The sequence below is a fragment of the Oncorhynchus masou genome, chromosome 33, assembly GCF_036934945.1.
Source record: "Oncorhynchus masou masou isolate Uvic2021 chromosome 33, UVic_Omas_1.1, whole genome shotgun sequence".
Taxonomy (NCBI): Eukaryota; Metazoa; Chordata; class Actinopteri; order Salmoniformes; family Salmonidae; genus Oncorhynchus; species Oncorhynchus masou.
Window position 1 is genome coordinate 31,641,168 of NC_088244.1, and position 22,071 is coordinate 31,663,238.

The 22,071-nt window shown below is 43.5% G+C and overlaps 2 protein-coding genes across 3 annotated transcripts; both read right to left on the reverse strand.

The window, feature by feature from the left end:
- Positions 1-178: 178 nt before the first annotated feature.
- LOC135528264 (protein-serine O-palmitoleoyltransferase porcupine-like) lies at positions 179-12,472 on the reverse strand. Its single transcript, XM_064957228.1, has 14 exons — positions 12,384-12,472; positions 11,401-11,553; positions 10,989-11,181; positions 10,807-10,850; positions 9,285-9,466; positions 8,983-9,113; positions 4,001-4,021; positions 3,469-3,594; positions 3,285-3,385; positions 2,995-3,071; positions 2,845-2,908; positions 2,495-2,580; positions 2,179-2,292; positions 179-2,021 (listed from the first exon to the last, which is right to left on the reverse strand). Exons 2-14 carry the CDS (start codon positions 11,534-11,536, stop codon positions 1,920-1,922), a joined length of 1,377 nt encoding a protein of 458 aa, XP_064813300.1. The 5' UTR covers positions 11,537-11,553; positions 12,384-12,472; the 3' UTR covers positions 179-1,919.
- A 1,418-nt stretch (positions 12,473-13,890) lies between these two features.
- LOC135527565 (zinc finger protein 492-like) lies at positions 13,891-17,086 on the reverse strand. 2 transcript variants are annotated; one of them, XM_064956059.1, is made up of 2 exons: positions 16,989-17,086; positions 13,891-15,655 (listed from the first exon to the last, which is right to left on the reverse strand). In XM_064956059.1, exon 2 carries the CDS (start codon positions 15,634-15,636, stop codon positions 14,788-14,790), a length of 849 nt encoding a protein of 282 aa, XP_064812131.1. In that variant the 5' UTR covers positions 15,637-15,655; positions 16,989-17,086; the 3' UTR covers positions 13,891-14,787. The 2 variants fall into 2 exon arrangements, with proteins under 2 accessions (XP_064812131.1, XP_064812130.1); XM_064956058.1 differs by lacking the exon at positions 16,989-17,086 and adding an exon at positions 15,907-16,334.
- Positions 17,087-22,071: the final 4,985 nt, after the last annotated feature.

The following is a 22,071-nucleotide window of genomic DNA, read 5'->3' on the forward strand; positions in this document are numbered from 1 at the left end:
TAGTTGCTAAATCCATTTTTGGACTTAGAAATGAATGATATATACCCATTGATTCTTGAAGAATATAACTTATAAATGCCTCATGAGCTTAGTGCAACTGTCACACTCCACGAGAACCCAACATATAAGCTTGCTTAACTCCAATGTTTGTAAACAACAAACACTTTATAGCCTCAAAACATGTTTAATTTTTTTTTATATCATGGATAGTCAGTTCTTGCATCCATAGCTCTTTCTATTAATTTGAGAGTGGTTACATTTCTCCAGGTCCAACCCTCAGCTTTTTGCCAAAACAGAGGCGGGGTGCCCACTTTGTTATTGTTTCAGTTAGCTTCCTTTAACAGTGAATAGTTCTTCACATGAACATGAAACAAAGATTCACTGTGAATAGTCTCGCTATTGTTATTCTACAGCTGCTCTTTAATTACTTGTTACTTTTATTTCATATTCTTATTTGATACATTACTGCATTGTTGGCTAGGGGCTCGTAAAGTAAAGCATTTCACCTTTATGGTACCTGTTGTATTCGGCGCATGTGACTGATAACATTTGATGGGATTTGACGATAAGACAGTGATTACCGTTTGATAGAAAATGTATTCAAAAATATCACAGACCTCTCTCAGTAGCATCACACAGATAGGTCAAAGTTTGACAAAGGGACAGTGGTGGAAGGTGGTTTGCTTAGACTGTGCACATGTGCATCGCATGAACCTTGTATTCTAAGGGAAAGCCTAGTAAATGACAGTATATGTTTGTGTATGTTTCCCAGTCACCGTTGTGTAACCGAAACCAACTGGAAACAAAAGTCCTTAAGGGTCGTTTCTGGACTGGCCCTCATCACATGAACCAAATGAGCAGTAGGTTTCAATGTCCAGTGTGTTCAGGAGCAGTAAGTATTTCATCATGAATTATTCATTTCCTTACCAAGCATGTTAAAAAGAGCAGCATGTCGAAAATGACCAACGGCTTTGGTTACAGATGCAACTTCATCATAAGTTGTGCATTTTCATAATCAGCGTTAAAGCAACATGTAAAACCCTTACTGAGCAATTAAATACCTTTGTATTTTTGACTGAACTACAATAATGTGGTAGAGATATCAGTTACATAGTTATTAACAGGAAAATGGAAAAAATGTCTCAAATTACACTAGGATGAAAAACATAGTATAAAATGCACAAACACCAATGTACACTTATTTCTATAAATTAAAAATACATACATTTTCTATTAAAATCCACAACGGAAATATGCTCTTATAATGCTGGTTTGTGTGGTCATAAAAACAGGGTTTTTACATGCTCAACAAATGTAACAACCAAGTAGGGTGAAATAACAAAATGTAGCTTTCGAATACGGAGGAAAAGGAAAATATTACTTTAATGGCGTATTACGGAATCACTTCTGAAAACTAGACAACGGGTTCTTAGTTGTTCATGGAAGAGAGTGAATGATTGACCACTGTCATGCTAACAGGATGAGTATTGAGAATCGCATGGAGATGTCTGATCCACATCTGCTGTTGATCCACATCTGCTGTTGATCCACATCTGCTGTTGATCCATCTCGCCACAAGGGGTAGACAAATGCAGCAGCTCAAACGAAACGATGTGATTAAAGGAAGAGTGGGGCATTATTTCAAGAGTATCAAAAATAGTTTGTCGCCAGCAGGTTACAGTAAGTAGATTACCTCGTCTCTTAGGCGGTGTCCTGAGCACTGTATGTTGGTATTGAGAAAATAGTTCATATTCTGTCCATCGGGTGGTTGTGTGTACTCTTCAATACAACTTCACAGTGCAGGAGTAGAAAGCCGGTCTTTCCTTAACAGGCTTACGTTAATTCCCTCTTGTTATTGCTTCCCTTCTCTATATGTCTCTCTGTCCCCAGCTCTCTCTCGCTCCCTCTCCCTCACACATCTAGAGGATGATGCGGTAGAGCACCCAGCAGCCAAACGTCACCCAGTGGCTGGCCCAGCTCAGCTCCGACCACTTCTGAATGGTGTGGTTGGCCACGCCACTCTGTAGAGGGAGAAAACCGACATGCGTTTGAAATACACAAATCGACCACAACGCTTTGTTCTGAAAGATCTGACGATGCTACGTGACATTGCATAATCAGAGTAATGTATGAGAGTTTGGCCATCTTATAGCTGAAAAGCATTCCGTAAATAGTTACCTCCTCATCATCATCCATGTAGTCCACACTGGAGTTGAACAGAGAGCCCAGGTATGCCAGGTGGAAGACTGCCAGGGCACTGAAGGCTATATTAATAATGTACACCCACGGAGCCTGTGTGGATGGGAGAAAGAGAAGAAAGGTCATGCTGTAATGCAAACATTCTTATTGAGGATTTTTTGGGCATCAATATAAGAGTTATTGCGCAATGTTGTATGGTTCATTTGCATGTGACCAACACTGAAAAATCTTTAGACTTTACACAAGAAAATATCATTATGCATAAATCACTTTTTTATTTCTTATTGAACTATACCTTTTTGTTCTTGTGAGTGCAGTTTGGCTGACATTTTTTTGACAGAATACACGCGTTTAAAATGTCTGCCAGTCTCCTCCGCAAAACTGGAACAGAGGGTACGCAATCAAATAAAGGTCACAATCATTTATCCTATCACGCCTACTCAACATTTGCTGTGCATTGTGCCACATCCAAGTTGATTGTTTGATTAGTAATAAACAAACTCCGCATGTCACCTAAAGTTATTCTCCAGGTGTAAACAATGTTATCCCTGAAAGGTAACGTGGAACTGAAATAAAATTTGAAAGTTTATTTTCATTCAATTTTTTTAATTTTTTTATAGCTAGCCACATCTTTTACAGACTTACCATGCTCAACATATGTGATGAAGGCGAGAGACAGTAGCACTGCACCCAGGTGGAAGCTCAGACCCTAAAGGCCAAAGGAGACAACGGTATAACGAAATGATCTCTTATACACACTCATACTCACACCTGCACCTGCTCGCTCATACTCACATGTAGAAGTGCACTGGCTGCGTAAGTCACGAGGATGGCTGGAAAGGGTCCAAGGTTGCGAGCACTGGCAAAAACATCTGGGTGATCAGACAGAGACAGTTGTCAGGGGATCAACTTTGTATTCCGGTTTTAAAAAAGAAGAGCAATTGAGTTGGGATGTTTACTGCTTTAAATGTCATTGTAGGAGGACAACTGTGAAAATAGGAGGGGGGAGGGGGGGAAAGGTTGTATTATTTGTTATATGTAGCCTCACAATGCTGTAAATATGTTCTATTTCACAGAAAGCTTACAGGTGCTGAGCCATCGGGACATGGGCAGATTCCACGAGGTGGCCACCTCCACCATAGATCTGGGAAACGCCACATGAAGGGGCCAAGCAACAGTCATATCCCTGGAGAAGAAAACACAGGCATTTCAGTTGGGCTGTTTGAGGGGTAAAAGAGAACTGGGGGGGGGGGGCCTCAGTGCACTGACCATTTGAGGTTGTCTTTCTTTTCAGTAAAGCCTGCTCCAGCCAGAGTGGTGCTGGTCTCACTCAGGTAACCCACAAAGTAGTTGCTGAAGTGGAAGGAGAGTGCATTCTCGTAGGCTAGGAGCCAGCTAAAGGTCAATGAAAGAAGGTTCGATTAGAAGACACTTGGCACAATTAAAGCCTCAAATCACACTTAACAACAATACAACTTCTCTATTTTAATATAAATTGCCAAAACATACAGTACCTTGCCACAGCACCTCTGTGCAGCAAACAATTGAAGGAAAATTGTAATCATTTATCACCATTTCATTTGATTTAATACATTTAACTGACACAGACTCACATTTTTAAGTCTCATGGCATGAGTGGGCAGGGCAGAGAGACAAGGTTGGGGGAATGATTGGTGTACAGACGTGCAGGTGACAGGGAGGTGGCACAGCTGCTGAGTTAGAAATGGACATGCAGCATTAATTACAGGGACAGGCGGGGGGGGGGGACATTCTATCGTCACAATATCAGATAAATAATTACCCGATCTTCCGTTTTGTTTTGCTGGGGATAAAGCACAGGCAAGACAAGACCATTTATTGAATGGGAGAGAAAGAAACAAATAAGAATTGGACCGTTACACTACTGAAACACATTACTCAAATAGCTTTCCTACAAAAACATTGAGGGGAGAGTAAGGTTAGTTGAGCCAAAGGGGTAAATTGAGCCACACTAGTTTCTAGGAAACCATACAGAAAATGAATAATTTGACCAAGTATTTAGGAAGAGGACACCATTTCATGGAGTCTGTAAAGGAAGAAACCAAGTGGTTAGCAAAGTCGGGTAAAAAAAACAACAGATTTTCACAAGTCAAATGAATGTATTGTGTTAAGAGGTTTTATGATGTTTCTATCTAAACCAAAGTAGATGTTTTTAAGATTATTCGATAAATCTGTTGGGGTCCCTAAAAGCTTCAATATCAGGTCCTAAACCTGCATGAAAGTGCATCCTTGTAGCTGTGTGGGATAATATAGTCAAAATGTTTTCCTTGGGGTTGAGCAAATTGAAGTGTTTTCTTCCCAGGCATAATGCAAGGCAATATCATTGGCACATGAGGTAACAACAGGGCCTGACCTATGATAAAAGTGATTAAAAAAACAAACAAAGTATTTGTTAGGTGTTATGCGTCACAAACACATACTGAGCAGCACCTAACCCAAACCCTTACCCTAAACGGAATATCCAAATCCCAACCCTCCCCATACACTGATGCATCTTCTCTTTCCCTTCTTTGACTGCACCCCTCTCTTAAATCATGTTTTTTTGAGGTTTTGTTTTGTTTATTTTCATTTTTACAACTGTAAAGCAACTTTGGGTCCTTGAAAAGCGCTACATACCCCAAGTATTATTATTAAAAGATGCTTAAAATGTTGAAAAATAATTTAAAAAACGATTGCGATTGTGTTGAATTGTGTTTGGGAAATAAAGATATACCTGGTTCTAAAAAGGTAGTGGTATTATTTAATTCAGTACAGAAACGTGTAGGCGACTTAACTTACCCCATAGCCCGGCTAAGTTGTGCCAAGAGAACACTTTTTTTGGACAAGCTATGCTTCAAAACTGTAATGTTTACATGTATTCGGATAATTTCTAGGTATACACTTCATTCTACAGCTAGAAGACTTCTGATATCGCCAGGAGTGATGAGTATATATATTTTTTGTCGTTGTCTGTTGTGGTCTAGTACTGTCTTTTTGCTAGCTAGGGCCATCTCCTTTAAGTGCATGTCTGTTTTCCCAGTAGCCTACTTGGTGTGTGAACTGCTGACTGCGCATCATTTGCAGATTGTTGTTGACACATCAACCAGGGTCAAGAGGCAGGGCAATTTGTGACTTGTTTCGGTAATCAGTGGCTGTATTGGAGAGGGAGTGGTTTCACCTCTCCTAGGCAATCAGCAATCAGTACGGCGTGCTCTCCACCTCTGCTAGGCAATTAGCAGATATTGTTAGTTATTCAGTCTCCCCCTTTTTTTAAATTGATGTAGTTCTGGCCTTGAGCTGTTATTGTCTATTAAGGTTCTGAGTTATTTCATGTTTTCTGTGGACCCCAGGAAGAGTAGCTGCCTCTTTTGCAACAGCTAAGGGGATCCTAATAAAATACCCTGGTTTCTCAGCGGCAGCTGGAAGTGGCGGTTTTGTCACAAAACTAAGACCGTCGCTGAAACAAAGACTGTTTTGCCGAGTTGTTCTGTGGAGTTAATCGAGAAAGGAAAAAAGGGAAGGCTCCACACCACTCTCGCACCGGAGTATTGTACCTCGTTATTTCCAGATTATCAAATGTTGCTCTTTTGTAGCTTTGTCAACTGTGTGTGTTTTCTCTACCTGTTCGCACCTCTCCCTGTAGGCGTTACAGACGCTCCCCACCCCTTGGCTGCAACATTTCTAATTTAGTTGCCCTTCAGTCCCTTGACTTGTTGTCCCTGACGGAGACATGGATCACCCCGGAGAACACCGCAACTCCAACTGCTCTTTCTTCATCTGACTGTTTTCTCTCATAGTCCGAGAGCATCTGGTCGTCATGGTGATGGCACAGGGCTACTCATTTATCCTTAGTGGAGATTTGATCTTTTCTCCATCTCTCACCTGTCCATCTCCTTATTTGAATTCCATGCTGTCACTGTCAGTTGTCCACTCAAGCTTAACATTATTGTCATCTACCACCCACCAGGTGCCCTTGGAGAGATTCTCAGTGAGCTTGACACCTTGATTAGCTGGTTTCCTGACGATGGCTCACCACTCTTCATGCTTTGCAACTTCAACCACCCGATGTGTGCCTTTGATTTATTTCTTTCCAACTCTCTCTTTCCCCTCACCCTTTCCCAAACCCCTTCCAACTCACAAGGCAGGCAATACGCTTGACCTCATCTTTACTAGAGGCTGCTCGCCTACTAATCACACTGCAACCCCCCTCCAGGTCTCTTATCACTACTTTGTTTCCTGTTCTGTCCCACTCTCCTCCAACCCTAACCACTCAGCCCCTACCCAGATGGTAATGTGCCGTAGCAATCTTCTCTCTCTCTCTCTCCCACTGTTCTGGCCTCTTCTATCCTATCATCTCTCCCTTCTGCTAAATCCTTCTACCTCCTGTCTCCTGATTCTGCCTCTTCGACCCTACTCTACACCCTTTCCGCGTCCTATGACTCACACTGTCCCCTTTCCTCCCGGCCCGGCTCAGCCTTGCCCTCCTGCTCCGTTACTGAGTGGCTCATTGCGAGCTTACAGGATGGGCTGAAGGCAGCTGTGAGGACCTATCATCTTTCACTCCCTCCTCTCCACCTTCTCTTCCTCTGTATCTGCTGCTAAAGCCACTTTCTACCACTATAACTTCTGCCTCCAACCCCAGGAAACTCTTTTCCACCTTCTCCTCCCTCCTGAATCCTCCACCCCCTCTCAGCGGACGACTTTGTCAATCATTTTTGAAAGAATGGTTGACGACATCCGCTACTCATTCACTCAGCCTATTGAGTCCACTGGTCTCACTCACACAGAACTACCCTATGCCTTGACCTCGTTCTCCTCTCCCTCTCCAGATCACATTCTGCGACTAGTGAGCTCTGGCTGCCCGACAACCTGCCCGCTCGACCCCATCCCCTGCTCCCTTCACCAGACCATCTCTGGAGATCTTCTCCCATTCCTCACTTCCTTCATCAACTCATCCCTGAGCACTGGCTATGTCCCCTCTGACTTAAAAATGGCCTGAGTTGCTCCACACCTCAAGAAACCAACACAACATATCTGACATCAAAAACGATAGACCTGTATCCTTTCTTTCTTTTCTTTCCAAAATACTTGAGTGTGCTGTCTCTGATCAACTGTTTTGCTATCTCTCTCAGAACGATCTTCTTGACCCTAACCTGTCAGGCTTCAAGACGGGTCACTTAACCAAGACTGCTCTCCTCTGTGTCCCGGAGGCTCTCTGCTCTGCCAAAGCTGACTCTCTCTCCTCTGTTCTCATCTTACTAGCCAAATTACTAAAATGGCTCAACTTAGCCCACCCTCCCGTATATTACACTTTTTTTGGACAATCACAAACATCAATTTATGTGGATGCTTTTTCTGACCTACAGTAAATCATTACAACAGCACTAAGAGGTTAGCTAATCCACTCACTTGCGTACCAGCCTGTCCCCTTGAACCATCAGATCCTCCTCTCAGGGCTGGGCATCTCAGGCTCTGCACACTCTTTGATTGCATCCTACCTGGCAGGCCGCTCTACCAGGTGATGTGGAGAGGATCTGTGTCTGCACCACATACTCTCACTACTGGTGTCCCCCAGGGCTCGGTTCTAGGCCCTCTACTCTTCTCACTATACACCAAGTTACTCATCTCCATCATATCCTCACATGGTCTCTCCTATCATTCCTATGCGGACACACTCAACTACTTTTCTCCTTCCTCCCTTCTGACACCCAGGTGGTGACACGCATCTCTGTGTGCCTGACAGACATCTCCACTTGGATGTCGTACCTCAAGCTCAACAAGACGGAGCTGCTCTTCCTTCTGGGGAATGCCTGCCTGCTCAAAGACCTCTCCATCATGGTTGACAACTCCAATGTCACCTTCCCAGAGTGCAAAGAACCTTGGCGTGACCTGGACAACACCCTGTAGTTCGCTTCAAACATCAAAGCAGTGACAAGCGCCTTCAGGTTCATGCTCTACAACATCCGTAGAGTATGACCCTATCTCACACAGGAAGTGATGCAGGTCCTAATCCAGGCACTTGTCCTCTTCCATCTGGACTACTGCAACTCACTGTTGACTGGGCTCCCCGCTTGTGCCATCAAACCCCTGGAACTTATCCAGAACGCTGCAGCCCGCCTGGTGTTCAACCTTTCCAAGTTCTCTCATGTCACCCTGCTCCTCCGCACACTCCACTGGCTTCCAGGTGAAGCTCACATCCATTACAAGACCATGGTGTTTGCCTACGGAGCAGCAAGAGGAACTGCCCCTCCCTACCTTCAGGCTATGCTCAAACCCTACGCCCAAACCCGAGGACTCTGCCACCTCAGGTCTCTTGGCTCCCGCACAGCCCAATCCAAGCTCTTCTCTGTCCTGGCACCTCAATGGTGGAACCAGCTTCTCCCTGAAGCTAGGACAGCAGAGTCCCTGCCCATCTTCTGAAACCCTACTTCTTCAAAGAGCATTTCAATAAAATAATGCTCCTCCTCACCTTGACCCCCCCCCACCCCCTTCTAGCTCGGACTCTACTGATAGCTACATTATTGAGAAACAATGTACTTTCCATGCCTGTGATATGTGGTTGTCCCACCTAGTTATCTTAAGATAAATGCTCTAAGTCCCTCTGGATAGGAGTGTCTGCTATATTACTAAAATGGCTCGACTTAGCCCACCCTCCCCTATGTTGCACTTTTTTTGGATGATCACAAACATCAATGTCTGTGGATGCTTTTTCTGACCGACAGTAAATCATGACAACAGCACTAAGAGGTGAGCTAATCCACTTACTTGTGTAGCAGCGTGTCCCCATAGATGGGGATGAAGTAAGGGAAGAGGTAGGGAGCAACACAATTCGAGATGACCAGACATAGTTGGCTCTTCACCCAGCTGACACACACTTTCCATATCCAGGAGAAGCTCTGAGGAAGAAGAGAACATCTATATACCATCTTTCTCTCTCTATTCCCCCCACCCATGTCCCCCCCCCTATCCTAGCATGGTTAAACCAGACTAGCAAGTGCAGCATTTAGTCTGGTTTAACTAGGCTACCCTTATCTCTATACCAAGACAAGACTTAGTGCTGAACTCACCAGCTTGCGGCCCTCTATAGCCTCTCTGTAGCTGTTGAAGCTGATCCAGGGTCCGAAAATGACCGTTCCCACGAAGTAGATGTAGCCCATGAACTCCACAGGAGAGGGCACGTTGGTCACCACACCTCGGTCCAGGTCAAAGGCCAGAGAAATGGCCTTCATAGCCACCACCATCTGGGAACCTGCCGATACATACCGCAGTGAGTCTTTAAATATTAATTACAGCTGAAGTCGGAAGTTTACATACACTTAGGTTGGAGTCCTTAAAACTCGTTTTTCAACCACTCTACAAATTTCTTGTTAACAAACTATAGTTTTGGCAAGTCTACTTTGTGCGTGACGCAATTTTTCCAACAATTGTCTACAGACAGGTTATTTTACTTATAATTCACTGTATCACAATTCCAGTGGGTCAGAAGTTTACATACACTAAGTTGACTGTGCCTTTAAACAGCTTGGAAAATTCCAGAAAATTATGTTATGGCTTTAGATAGGCTAATTGACATCATTTGATTCAATTGAGGTGTACCTGTGGATGTAATTGAAGGTGTACCTGTGGATGTGTTTCAAGGCCTACCTTCCAACTCACTGCCTCTTTGCTTGACATCATGGGAAAATCTAAAGAAATCAGCCAAGACCTCAGAAAATAATTGTAGACCTCCACAAGTCTGGGTCATCCTTGGGAGCAATTTCCAAACGCCTGAAGGTACCACGTTCATCTGTACAAACAATTGTACGCAAGTATAAATACAATGCGACCACGCAGCCGTCATACCGCTCAGGAAGGAGACGCGTTCTGTCTCCTAGAGATGAACGTACCTTGGTGCAAATCAATCCCAGAACAACAGCAAAAGAACTTGTGAAGATGCTGGAGGAAACGGGTCCAAAAGTATCTATATCCACAGCAAAATGAGTCCTATAACCTGAAAGGCCGCTCAGCAAGGAAGAAGCCACTGCTCCAAGTCCGCCATTAAAAAGCCAGACTACGGTTTGCAACTGCACATGGGGACAAAGATGGTACTTTTGGAGAAATGTCCTCTGGTCTGATGAAACAAACATAAAACTGTTTGGCCATAATGACCATTGTTATGTTTGGAGGAAAAAGGGGGAGGCTTGCAAGCCGAAGAACACCATTCAAACCGTGAAGCACAGGGGTGGCAGCATCATGTTGTGGGGGTGCTTTGCTGCAGGAGGGACTGGTGACTTCACAAAATAGATCATGAGGAGGAACAATTATGTGGATATATTGAAGCAACATCTCAAGACATCAGTCAGGAAGTTAAAGTTTGGTTGCAAATGGGTCTTCAAAATGGACAATGACCCTGAGCATACTTCCAAAGTTGTGGCAAAATGGCTTAAATACAACAAAATCAAGGAGTGGCCATTACAAAGCCCTGACCTCAATCCCATAGAAAGTTTGTGGGCAGAACTGAAAAAGTGTGTGCGAGCAAGGAGGCAAACCTGACTCAGTTACACCAGCTTTGTCAGGAGGAATGGGCCAATATTAAGAGTAAGTACCAACCTCTCATTTTGTGCCAGGTGGTGGTGTCCATCATATGCAACTCTCTGGAAGGAAAAGGGGAGAGTAGACTAATTAGACAACCATTTTCAATGCATTTTGAGGGATTTGATCACTGGCTGTTTATCATCCATTCTCTTTACTCAAACAGGCATCGGATGTTACCTGGTAACAGATCTACCTACCCCATGAGCAGGTAGATGAGAACGGTGATGGAGAGGAAGGTGGCCCGGTTACTGGAGTGCCGACAGAGGAAGAGGATGAGGTAGCATAGTAGACTGAGCAGCACCACCCACACCATGTGGAGCTCAAAGAACAGGTACAGGGTGTAGAACCCTCCTGCCACGGTGCTCAGGTGTTTCACATAAGAGGGGAGGCCTGACCAGGGGAACAAGACAACAAAAACAACAACGCACACAGAAGAGAATGAGAACATGTAGTAGTAGACATTAGTAGAACATGCATCTAATTATTCAGTTCTACATCATTTCTCAAATGTCAAAATCACTCTCCTATGACTCATCGTGTTCTGTCGTTACCAGGAGCTCTGTTATATTCCAAAAGTCACATTTCACGCAAAGGAATGTAAAATGTCACCCAGAATCCAGAGAAGTCGGCATAGAAGGCAGATGACCAGAAGCTGCCACACCTGCTCCAGGCCCTGCTGAGCGGTGGGCAAAAGGCAGCCCTCCGCAAGCTCATGGAAGAACTCCTGTCGGCTGAAGGACCCCATCACGCCATGCACAGGACCTTAGAAAGACAGGAGGGGAATAATAATGAGGAAGTATGTTCTAATAGGCAACATTACACATTCAAATGTATAAGTTCCAATGGAAATAACACACGTAACCACCACTCTTCTTTCTTTGTGCATGCCGACAATGGCAGTGATACACCACGCATCACGATTTACACATCTGTGCACCCTGCTGCAGGGGCTTAATGAGGCATTACCAGACCTTGATAAGGAAGATTCGCGATAAGCAGTTGTATTCCATTATAGGAGCAAGTAGACTGGTTCCAATTAAACGTGTAAAAGGTGGTGTATTGAGTGATAGGACAGTAAGTGGCACTGGTGCAGCTGTGTGCATCATGGGGTGAGTACCAGGCAATCTGCTAAATCAATGTTGGCTAAATCATAAATTCGCCCAAATAATCTACTACAAACTGACATGTTTATGTAATTTCGCAATTTAAAAAAACCTACTTGAATGCTAGTTTACAAGGACCAACTCGCATGCAGCTAGCTAGCAAGGCTAGCAGTGCATTTCAAATCCTGCTTCGTCCTGATCCGCAGTGCAGTTTTCACACTACGCTTAGTATTTGCAAAGCTCGTAACTATAGACCTCTACTATTGTGCTTAGTTGAAAACATGATCTATTTGCTATTAAATTAATTCACTGACCATGCTTTCCCCATCAATCATCAGACATGATCAGATAATAAAATAGCTAGTGGCTGGATAGCCAGCCGACCCCCACGCTCTACTTCGCCAGCGGGCGACAGCCACTGGTTCAACGAGACTCATTATTCCACACTTCACTTGCTTGAATTGTTTTGAGGAAAATAATGGGTCTTACCTTCAAACCAACCCTTCAACTAGCTGTTGTGTAAAATGAGTCTACGCGTCTGTTTATTCTCTCTGTAGCCACTTGACACTATAATGTACTTCACGCACTGTCGGTCCTGATGCTGACACCAAACTCCAGGTCACAGCATCAGCAGCAGTCGCTTCAGCCATGCATGCAGCCAGTGATACTCTACGAATGGATTAACCAATCAACGGCGTCGTTTAGGAGGAATCAGCCAATGATTGTAGTCGGTTGCTCCGATACAGATTGCTAACAAATCAACTGCAATTGTTCAGAGGCGGCTGACTCTTGTCTATACCCAATCAAAAAGGGTACATAATGTTACCGCTATTATGCGACCAATGGGATGGAAACGCCGAAAAATGTGCGGTGCCTGCCAATGACGGGATTCGATTATCTGGCCCCGGTTACCCCGGTGGAAATGGCATTGGTGAAAAGTAATTAGCATTCGTTCTGGAACCGGGTTTACCACCCGGGCGTGAGCCAGGTGAGGTGCCCTTTCAAAACCCACAGCGAAACCTAGGCAAGATTAAGCACGTGGAGTAATGAGTAGGATTCCGTGTTCACGTGCAGATGTGGTTACTTTTGATAAAAACGCTTTATCTGCCTTCCAAATTAAAATTAGTTTGACAATTCTAATATATTTTATGTAAAATAGAAGTATGTTTCTGACCTAGTTTACGTCATGACCATGAGACGCAATTACTGTTAGATTTGAAAGGTTGCCTCTCCCTCACCGCTTTTGCCCGTTCACGTCGAGGGACATAGACCGGTGCACTGCGACTCATATTAATAGAACTCCCTCAATATCATGTAGTTTGCAAACGCTTTCAAGGAGCAGGGTTTTGTCCCAGACAATCCTTACAGAACATCGTTTATAGACAGATCAAAATGGATTAGCAAAACACCTAAGTGAGTAAAGTAATAACTCTACTGTGGCGGTGGTAGACCAGGGAATATCAGATTAGAATGACAATATATGCGGTTTCTGAAGGTAACTATAACGACAATCTAAATTCAATCTAACCAATATTTACATCGGAGATAGGAGTCAACATAGGGCCCTAGATTGTCATGTTTACACAAGCAGATTTGAGTGTTTACCTCTTGTTGTAAAACAAGGATGATATATGGAGCAGACGCGTGCCTCTTTAAAATAGACTCAGCGAAATGACGCTGCCACGCAGATATTGTGCGAGATACAAGACTTAGTTCTCAGTCACACACAGCATGGGCAGGGGTTCGCGTCACGCTGTTACTGGACCAAACAGGGGAGAAGTTGAGTCGTTCGCTTCAAAGCTCTTATTTGTTGCGGAAATTGACCCACTTTGAGGTTTAAGTTCTGCATCTACTTCATTTCAGATTCTACCTTTAACATATTGTAACAGTGAAGATAAGCGATACACGGCTGCTGTATTACAGAGCCGGACACAAAATGACTTTCCAGTATTCATCACACCAGTTAGGTTAGGTATTTGGATGTCAGCCGCAAAACTTAAAGCCTTGTGAATCAATATATTTCAATGCATGCTTACATTCACTTTAAAATGAGTTTCTTGTGACATGAAAAACAAATACCTGGAAAGTGTCATTAATAAAGACAAAGGCAATAAATGTGTAAGTAATCCCATTATCAATTTAAAAAATACATTTTACAATCAGCCTGAGGTAGTTATACAGAATTCAACTGGAGACGTATCATTTCGACATAGACAGACTCTGTTACCCAAATTTAACAACACTGTCCACATTACACAGACTACAGATATCGGGATTCACTTGTTCTTATGACAGGTACATTTAGTAATTAATCAACAACAATGCATCATGATCATTTTTGCTTACATATATTGGTGAAGGCAATTTCTGGACAACTCAATGGTTAAGGCCCAGAGAGAAACCCTTACAGGCCTTTATGAACATAATCTGAAAAGCAGATGAACATTATTTGATATGGAAATACATTTTGATGTGCCACATCAGAGGAGTTAACTAGTTTAATAGCATGTCATATAATAATGCATGGACACTAGCCCTTACATGGCAATGGATCAAAACAACTGAATTAATCATAACTCAAAAGTGTATATTCTATTCTAATACAAAAAAAAATGGTCAAGATCTCAAAAGCGAAACCATAACATTTCAGAGGACAGTTAATCATTTGAAATGCTTGACAGAATGTTTCCAAATCATGATCAATTGTGGAAAGTTATTTTCTCAAACTCATGAAGGAATAAATACCAAAATCATGATGCGAGGCAAAACAAGTGTTTCAAGGTATAACTCCTTTCTGAAACAGCGTCCACATCGGTGGAGATGAAACAAAACAAACTTATTTTTTAAATCATGATCGGACTAATTATCCCATTTATTTTATCATCATGTGGGATCATATAATAACCTCAATGTCATAAGCAACTTTTTGCAATTTTTCTCCTTTAGTTAACAACACAGGCCAAAGTTCCTCTTGACGCACATAATTCACTTTCTCTGCTGGGCCTGGATGTTTGACTCTAGTCCCCTTTTTCTTCTTTTTAGAATGATCATGTTTCGTTGAGAGATCATTGCGCTTCTTGTTAAGCTTCTTAAGCTGCTTGGGTGTGAGTGTGACCTGAATGGGAGGTGTTGGTTGCATCGTGGATGTGGACTCAAACCCAGGTCGAAGCTCGAGGTCGGGTCTGGGCATGCCCCCGGGGTACTCGTGGCGCTGGCAGAAAAGCACGCCACATTTCCGGCAGCGATACGCCTCTTCTTTGGCATGGATGGTTTGGTGACGCTTCAGGTTGTGGTGTGTGGTGAACGAGCGCTCACACTGGTCGCAGGGAAAGGGCCGCTCCCCAGTGTGAACCCGCTGGTGCTCAGTGTAGTGGCTGCGGCTCAGGAAACGTTTCCCACACACACCACAGGGAAAGGGCCTTTCTTCGTCGTGGAACTGTTTGTGTCTCACCACCTGAGGAAAAGAGAAGAAGTTCTGGCCGCACACCTCACAGGTAAATCCTCCAACTGGGTTGGCGCTGTATGAAGGTGGCAATAGCAGAGTGGGGGGCCGCTTGTACGGCTTCAGGGAAGGTTTTGGTACAATTAAAGGAGTCGATGGGGCAATCCGTTTTTGTACTTTCAGGTTACCAGTAGATTCGTTTTGAAGAATAGCCATTGCAGCCTCACGCACTTTGAAAACCGCAGCACCTGCTGCAGCCCTCTTAGCCAGCCCATTGGGCCCAGTTTCCTGGTCAGCCATGTCTACTCCACTCAGGACCCTGGCAAAGCAATGGGTCAGAAATATAGATCAGGGGTCAATAAAAATCGTCAGGGACAGAAACCTCTGAAGTACAGTAAAAAAATATATATATATAAAAAAATATAATTTTCTTTACAATTTGTAATAGTTCAATGTAGCTAGCTAGCTAACATTGAGCCATTGTTTACCTGGCTAGCTACCCAGTGCATCTTCTTACCTCCAGACAGCCCAAAGGCCAGTAGATGGCAATATTGAATCGTTTGATCTTACCGTCCAAAGGGACTGCATGTGGCTATAAACTTGTATACCCATGGACCGGTTCGTACATAAAACATTCTCCATTCAGGCTGCAAAGGATTTAATGGCAAGAAGGTGGGAAATGTGTGCATAATTTCTTCATGAAACACCATTTTACAACACCATGCTAGAGTTTAAATGCTAGTCCTGGATGTTGCATATCACATTCTGCCAATCAGGTTGTAGCAGTCTGTTTACTCTTGGGCTGCGGTCCAATTGTGTTATTTTTACCCCCTCAACTCTCGCACTAACTACTTTCCCTCGGGGGAATCTCCGTTGAAACCGGATGCAATTTGGTTGCCATCTTAAGTGGCAGTCCAATTCACAAAAGTTGCCCCCTCAGCCCTTGATTTAGCTTGAGGGAGCAACTTTGATCACTTGTGGGGTTGATATGTCCCACAATTCAATGCAAATAGTAGTGACGTGTCAAACGTCAGTGGCCGTGAAGTGTCAAATGTAATCAGCGCTGCATGGGAATATGATGTTCAAAGTGGCCGACTCAGTGGGGAGCCTATAAAATGTAGCTAGCTAGCTTCATAAACATTTTTGGGGAATTCTGAAATTTATTGGAATATATTACCAAAATGTAAAACTAGCTAGCCAGCTATTTCTTTCCGCCTTTGCCATTCAAATCTTTTTTAAGGTGTAAGTTGACGCATTTTCACACTGAATGAAGAATGTTTTATCTACAAATTGGTTCACAGGGGATATGAGTGTATCGCCGGCTGCATGCAGTCCCTTTGGACGGTAAGATGAAACGACTCAATATCGCCATCTGCCGGCCTGGGCTGACCTTCAGTAAACTCACATAATTGCCAACTACATAAAGACACTGTAAAGGGGTTGCATCCGGCTATCTAGTAAAATAATGTGGAAAGTAGCTAGTTAGGATAGTTAACATTCATGATGTCTCGTTCTGCTAATAATAGCTAACGTTAGCTCATGCGACTTTTTCAAAAGATAATTTCTGGACCATCAATACTTGAACGTTTGCCATTCATATAGCGTTACGCAAATAGTATACAAAGGGTGGCAGTAAATAGAAAAGTACTTACAGAAAATAACGTTTAAATGTTTAAAGTTCTCGGATGAAATTGCACAAATAGTCAAACTAGTCAAATTTCATGGCAGTCTTCTTGAGCGCTTTTTACATGTAAAGTGCAACATCAACACATCCCGCTGGAAACATAAGCACCCAATTTAGTTCCTACATTACTGTTCATGCAACTTTGTAACAATTATAAATCCTACCAAAAACATCTATCTTGAAGTGGATCTATAAGGTTTTAAAAATAAATAATTATATATATATATATATATATATATATATATATATATATATATATATGTCAACACCTGCAACCTTGCCGTGAAAGTGTACTTTGTCATTACGAAATGTGTTTGAGATCATCAATTCTGCTCAGTTGCTGAAGTAAGTATGATGCATTTGAGTAGCCTGACTATCGCCAGGATGTTCTGAAATTAAATCTGTGAAAACGCATAGACAAGGATTTTGGAAGAAAATAGAATTTAATCAAAATGTTCAATCTTCTTAAAAAGTCTCTCACTTAAAAAGTTAGGTGCTTGATGAAGTTCTTCAGAAATTCTGCCAGGTGTCACTATTGTCTGCAGAATAGCCTACAAGCGATTCGGAAAAGAATAGATCATTAATTTACTCCAAATAATTTAGGATGACACATCATTTACTTATGACCCAGATTAAACAGTGGTGTAAATAGAGGAAGCAATGGTTGGCACTAATACTTTTGTGTATAAACATAGACATACACTAAGTTACAAAACCCTAATAGTGAGTTGCACCTCATTTTGCCTTCAGAACAGTTCCACAGGGATGCTGTCCCATGTTGAATCCAATGCTTCCCAAAGTTGTATCAAGTTGGCTGGATGTCCTGTAGGTGGTAGACCATTCTTGATACATACGTAAAACTGTTGAGCGTGAAAAACCCAGCAGCATTACAGTTTTTGACTCACTTAAACCGGTACACCTGGCACCTACTACCATACCCCGTTCAAAGGCGCTAAAATATTTTGTCTTGCCCATTCACCATGTGAATGGCACACACACAATCCATGTCTCAAGGCTTAAAAATGCTTCTTTAAACGGTCTCCTCCCCTTCATCTACACTGATTGAAGTGGATTTAACATGTGATATGTATAAGGGATCATTGCTTTCACCTGGATTCACCTGGCCAGTCTATGTCATGGAAAGAGCAGGTGTTCCTGCTGTCTGGGTATTTCAGATGGTGTATGTGCGTATGCTTGGTGCACGTGTGTTTGAATGAGAGAGAGAGAGACAGTGCCATTATATAGAGATCCAGTTTTTGGTGGCCATTGCTATTTTATGCGAGAAGGAGAGAGGTCAATGATGAATGATAGGGGTAGGTTAACACAACCCCTCTCCACCTATGCCCCGGGTGATAGACTGTACTCCAGACACAAGTGTGGAAATTGATCTATCATGCTGCTTCTGAGAGTTAAATCAATATCTGTTTCATTTTTTTCTCATTGCAGTGCTGAGAGAAACAGTAGAACCCAGTTGACACTAGTCTAGTACAAACCTGTATTTTACTCTACTGTACCATTCTCTGTAAGATATTATCTACTGGATGTGTTTGCTTTGGAGAGACTTATAGAGTATGGTGTGTGTGTGCGTTTCTGAATTGGCTATTTAAATACACTATATACAAAAGTACACACCTTCAAATTAGTGGATTTAGCTATTTCAGTTACAACCATTGCTGACAGGTGTATAAAATCGAGCACACCGCCATGCAATCTCCATAGACAAACATTGGCAGTAGAATGGCCTCACTGAAGAGCTCAATGACTTTAAACGTAACATCGTCATAGGATGCCACCTTTCCGACAAGTAAGTTTGTCAAATTTCTGCACTGCGAGAGCTGCCCTGGTCAGCTGTAAGTGCTGTTATTGTGAAGTGGAAATGTGTCAGAGCAACAATGACTCAGCCTGCGAAGTGTTAGGCCAAACAAGCTCACATAACGGGACCGCCAAGTACTGAAGAGCGTAGTGCGTAAAAATTGTCACCATCTGGCAGTCTGACAGACGAATCGGTGTTTGGCGGATGCGAGGAGAACGCTACCTTCCCCAATACATAGTGCCAACTGTAAAGTTTGGTGAGAGGAGGAATAATGGTCTGGGGCTGTTTTTCATATTTCGGGCTAGGCCTCTTAGTTCCAGGGAAGGGAAATCTTAACGCTACAGCATACAATGGCATTCTAAACGATTCTGTGCTTCCAAATTTGTTTCAACAGTTTGGGGAAGGCCCTTTCCTGTTTCAGCATGACAATGCCCCTATGCACAAAGCGAGGTCCATACAGAAATGGTTTGCAGAGATCGGTGTGGAAAAACTTGACTGGTCTGCACAGAGCCCTGACCTCAAACCCATCGAACACTTTTGCGAAGAATTGGAACGCTGACTGCGAGCCAGGTCTAATCGCCCAACATCAGTGCCCAACCTCACTAATGCTCTTGTGGCTGAATGGAAGCACGTTCCTGCAGCAATGTTCCAACATCTAGTGGAAAGCCTTCCCTGAAGAGTGGCAGAATATCAGAAAAGGGGGCACCAACTCCATATTAATGCAGATGATTTTGGAATGAGAAGTTCAGTGAGCCGGTGTCCACATACTTTTGGTCATGTATTGTATGTATTTCATTGTGTTTACATAACAATCCAAACCAGACGGTTGAATCAGCTTGTGTCTGAAGAGAAACAACTAGGCAGCGTTGGCCCCTTCCCTCTATCCTTCTATTCCTCCTTCCCTCCCCTCTCTCTCAAGGTGACACTCTTCCATCTGCCCCTTCCTCTTCTTGCCAATCTCTATCTCTTCATTTAAACCCCCCCCCCTTCATACTCTGTCCCTCAATATCTCACCTGTTTTGCTCAAGCACACTGTGTTTTGAGGTTGGCAGTTATTTGTCTTTATTGATGGGGCAAGTTGTCACAGTAGCCTATGTATTTGTGTGCGTGTATACTGGAGGGAGATAGAGGTAGAGACAGTTCACATAAACATATATGTTTTATCTCCATCCCCGTCTGGCCAGATGGCACTCTGAGTCTGTCTTTTTACTGTGGCATCATTCACAGCCAAGTGAGATCCTTCATATGTGGTGTATCCCACCATTGCGTCCTTCATCACTCACCACACAGCATCCCCAATTGAATTCCCCTCATCCTCTCCCCTCCTTGCCTCATCCCATAGGGGGATAGAGAGGATGGCTTAGGGGTGGAGGAATGGAGGGATGGGTAGACACGGGAAAAAGAGGGAATGGGTGTGTTTTGTGTGTGTGTGTGTGTCACTCTGCGTGTGTGTGACGTCTGTGTGTGTGTGTGACGTCTGTGTGTGTGGTAATGTGTAAGGTAAAGAGGAGGATCATCTACTCCATGATGTTGTTCACTCCTCACTCGCCTTGTTGATTAAGTCAGTATTTTCCTTCCTTCTGTGCTTTACAGTTGACTACAACAACCTTTCTCGTTCCGGTCAACGTCCGAAAGGACACTCATTTATATTACACCTCTGCTTATTAGCCATCAATGACCTTTGTGCTTATTCTCCCGTTACATGTCTGACATCCAGTCTGGATGTGTTGTTATTACCTGGTGCTGTTTGTTGCTATGTTAAGGTATTGTTGACAGGCTGTTGTGTTTACACAGGCAGCCCCACACAGCCCACAGGCTCGGCATCAGCCATGTCCGCCTTGCCGAGAGAGACCCAGCTGTCTGCCACGCGATCCGTCAGCCGTGTGCTGAAGGGTTGAGCCACTACAACGCAATTACACATTCATTTCACCCAGTCCAGGCCAGGCATGGCAGTCTCCCCTCCCCCTCTATCCATCCCTCCCTCCCTTCCTTCCTTCTCTGGCTCCTTCTGTCTTCCTCCACTGCACACAAAAATCCTCTCCATATTCTCTTGCTCTCTTTCTGCCCCTTCATCCCCTTCCATCTCTCCTTGATCTGGCTCAAATTCCCCTATTTTACCCTCTGCTCCCTTCTCTCTAATGTTCCCTGTCTTCTTACCCAATCCCCCGTCAGCTGTAGGTTCATACGAATGCAGAACAAAGGCCAAAAGAGGACAGGTAGAGCATGCAGAGAGGATTGTAGGAGATGACATAGGAAAGGGGGAGCAATGAAAAGAAAGGAATCGGAATTAACATGAACCACGAAGGGAGGAGAGACTGGAAGAACGAGGAAAGAGGGTGGAAGGGGGTTGGTTGTAGATTGCTGAGCTAGCTGGGGACCCCTGAATGAGGAATGGAGGGTGATGCAGAGACTGGATCTAATGTTATATTGATCTGACACAGCCTGAGGGCACATAACTCTGACTGTGTGACTGGTACTAGAGAGAGAGATAGAGAGAGAGAGAGAGAGAGAGAGAGAGAGAGAGAGAGAGAGAGAGAGAGAAAGAGAGAGAGAGAGAGAGAGAGAGAGAGAGAGAGAGAGAGAGACAGAGAGTCTGATCGTGGTTGGATTAAATTGACCAAGATTAAACAGAATGGTACATTGTTTTATTCTGTGTGAGCTAGATAGAAGAAATATGAAGATAATAGAGCTCAATATTTTATCTGTACCTATCCTGTCAAACATTAAAACACCCATTGGGTTGTTAACACCCCGCTGTTTGACTGAGAGCTGAATTACACCGGCATTCTGTTATCACGCTATCAAGAGCTCCAGTAGCTCTTATGTTACTCTAGCAATCCGTACTAATGTTATAGATCCTCAGTTTGACAGTGAGTGGGTGACAAGACCCATTTGTCACCTAAGCAAGTGCTCCTCAGTCTCCACCCCTATCATGCATTTGGCTCAAGCTGATAGTAGAGCTTTTAAAATTCCAGTGAAATATTACCTGAATTGTGTGTCTATTGAAAACGACACAACGTAGGTGTACTGTACATGTATGCGTGTGTTTGGCATATGTTGCAGGGAATTGAAATGAGTTCGGGGGCCAGGTCTCTGTTCAGTATCAGTAATATCAGATCGACTCCCTGCAAGAGATCAGGAGTCACTGGGGAGAACATTATGGTGAGATCACTGAGGAGGGAGGGAGGGATTCATGGTGTCGAGGTGTGTGTACGTGTGTGTGTGTGTGTGTGTGTGT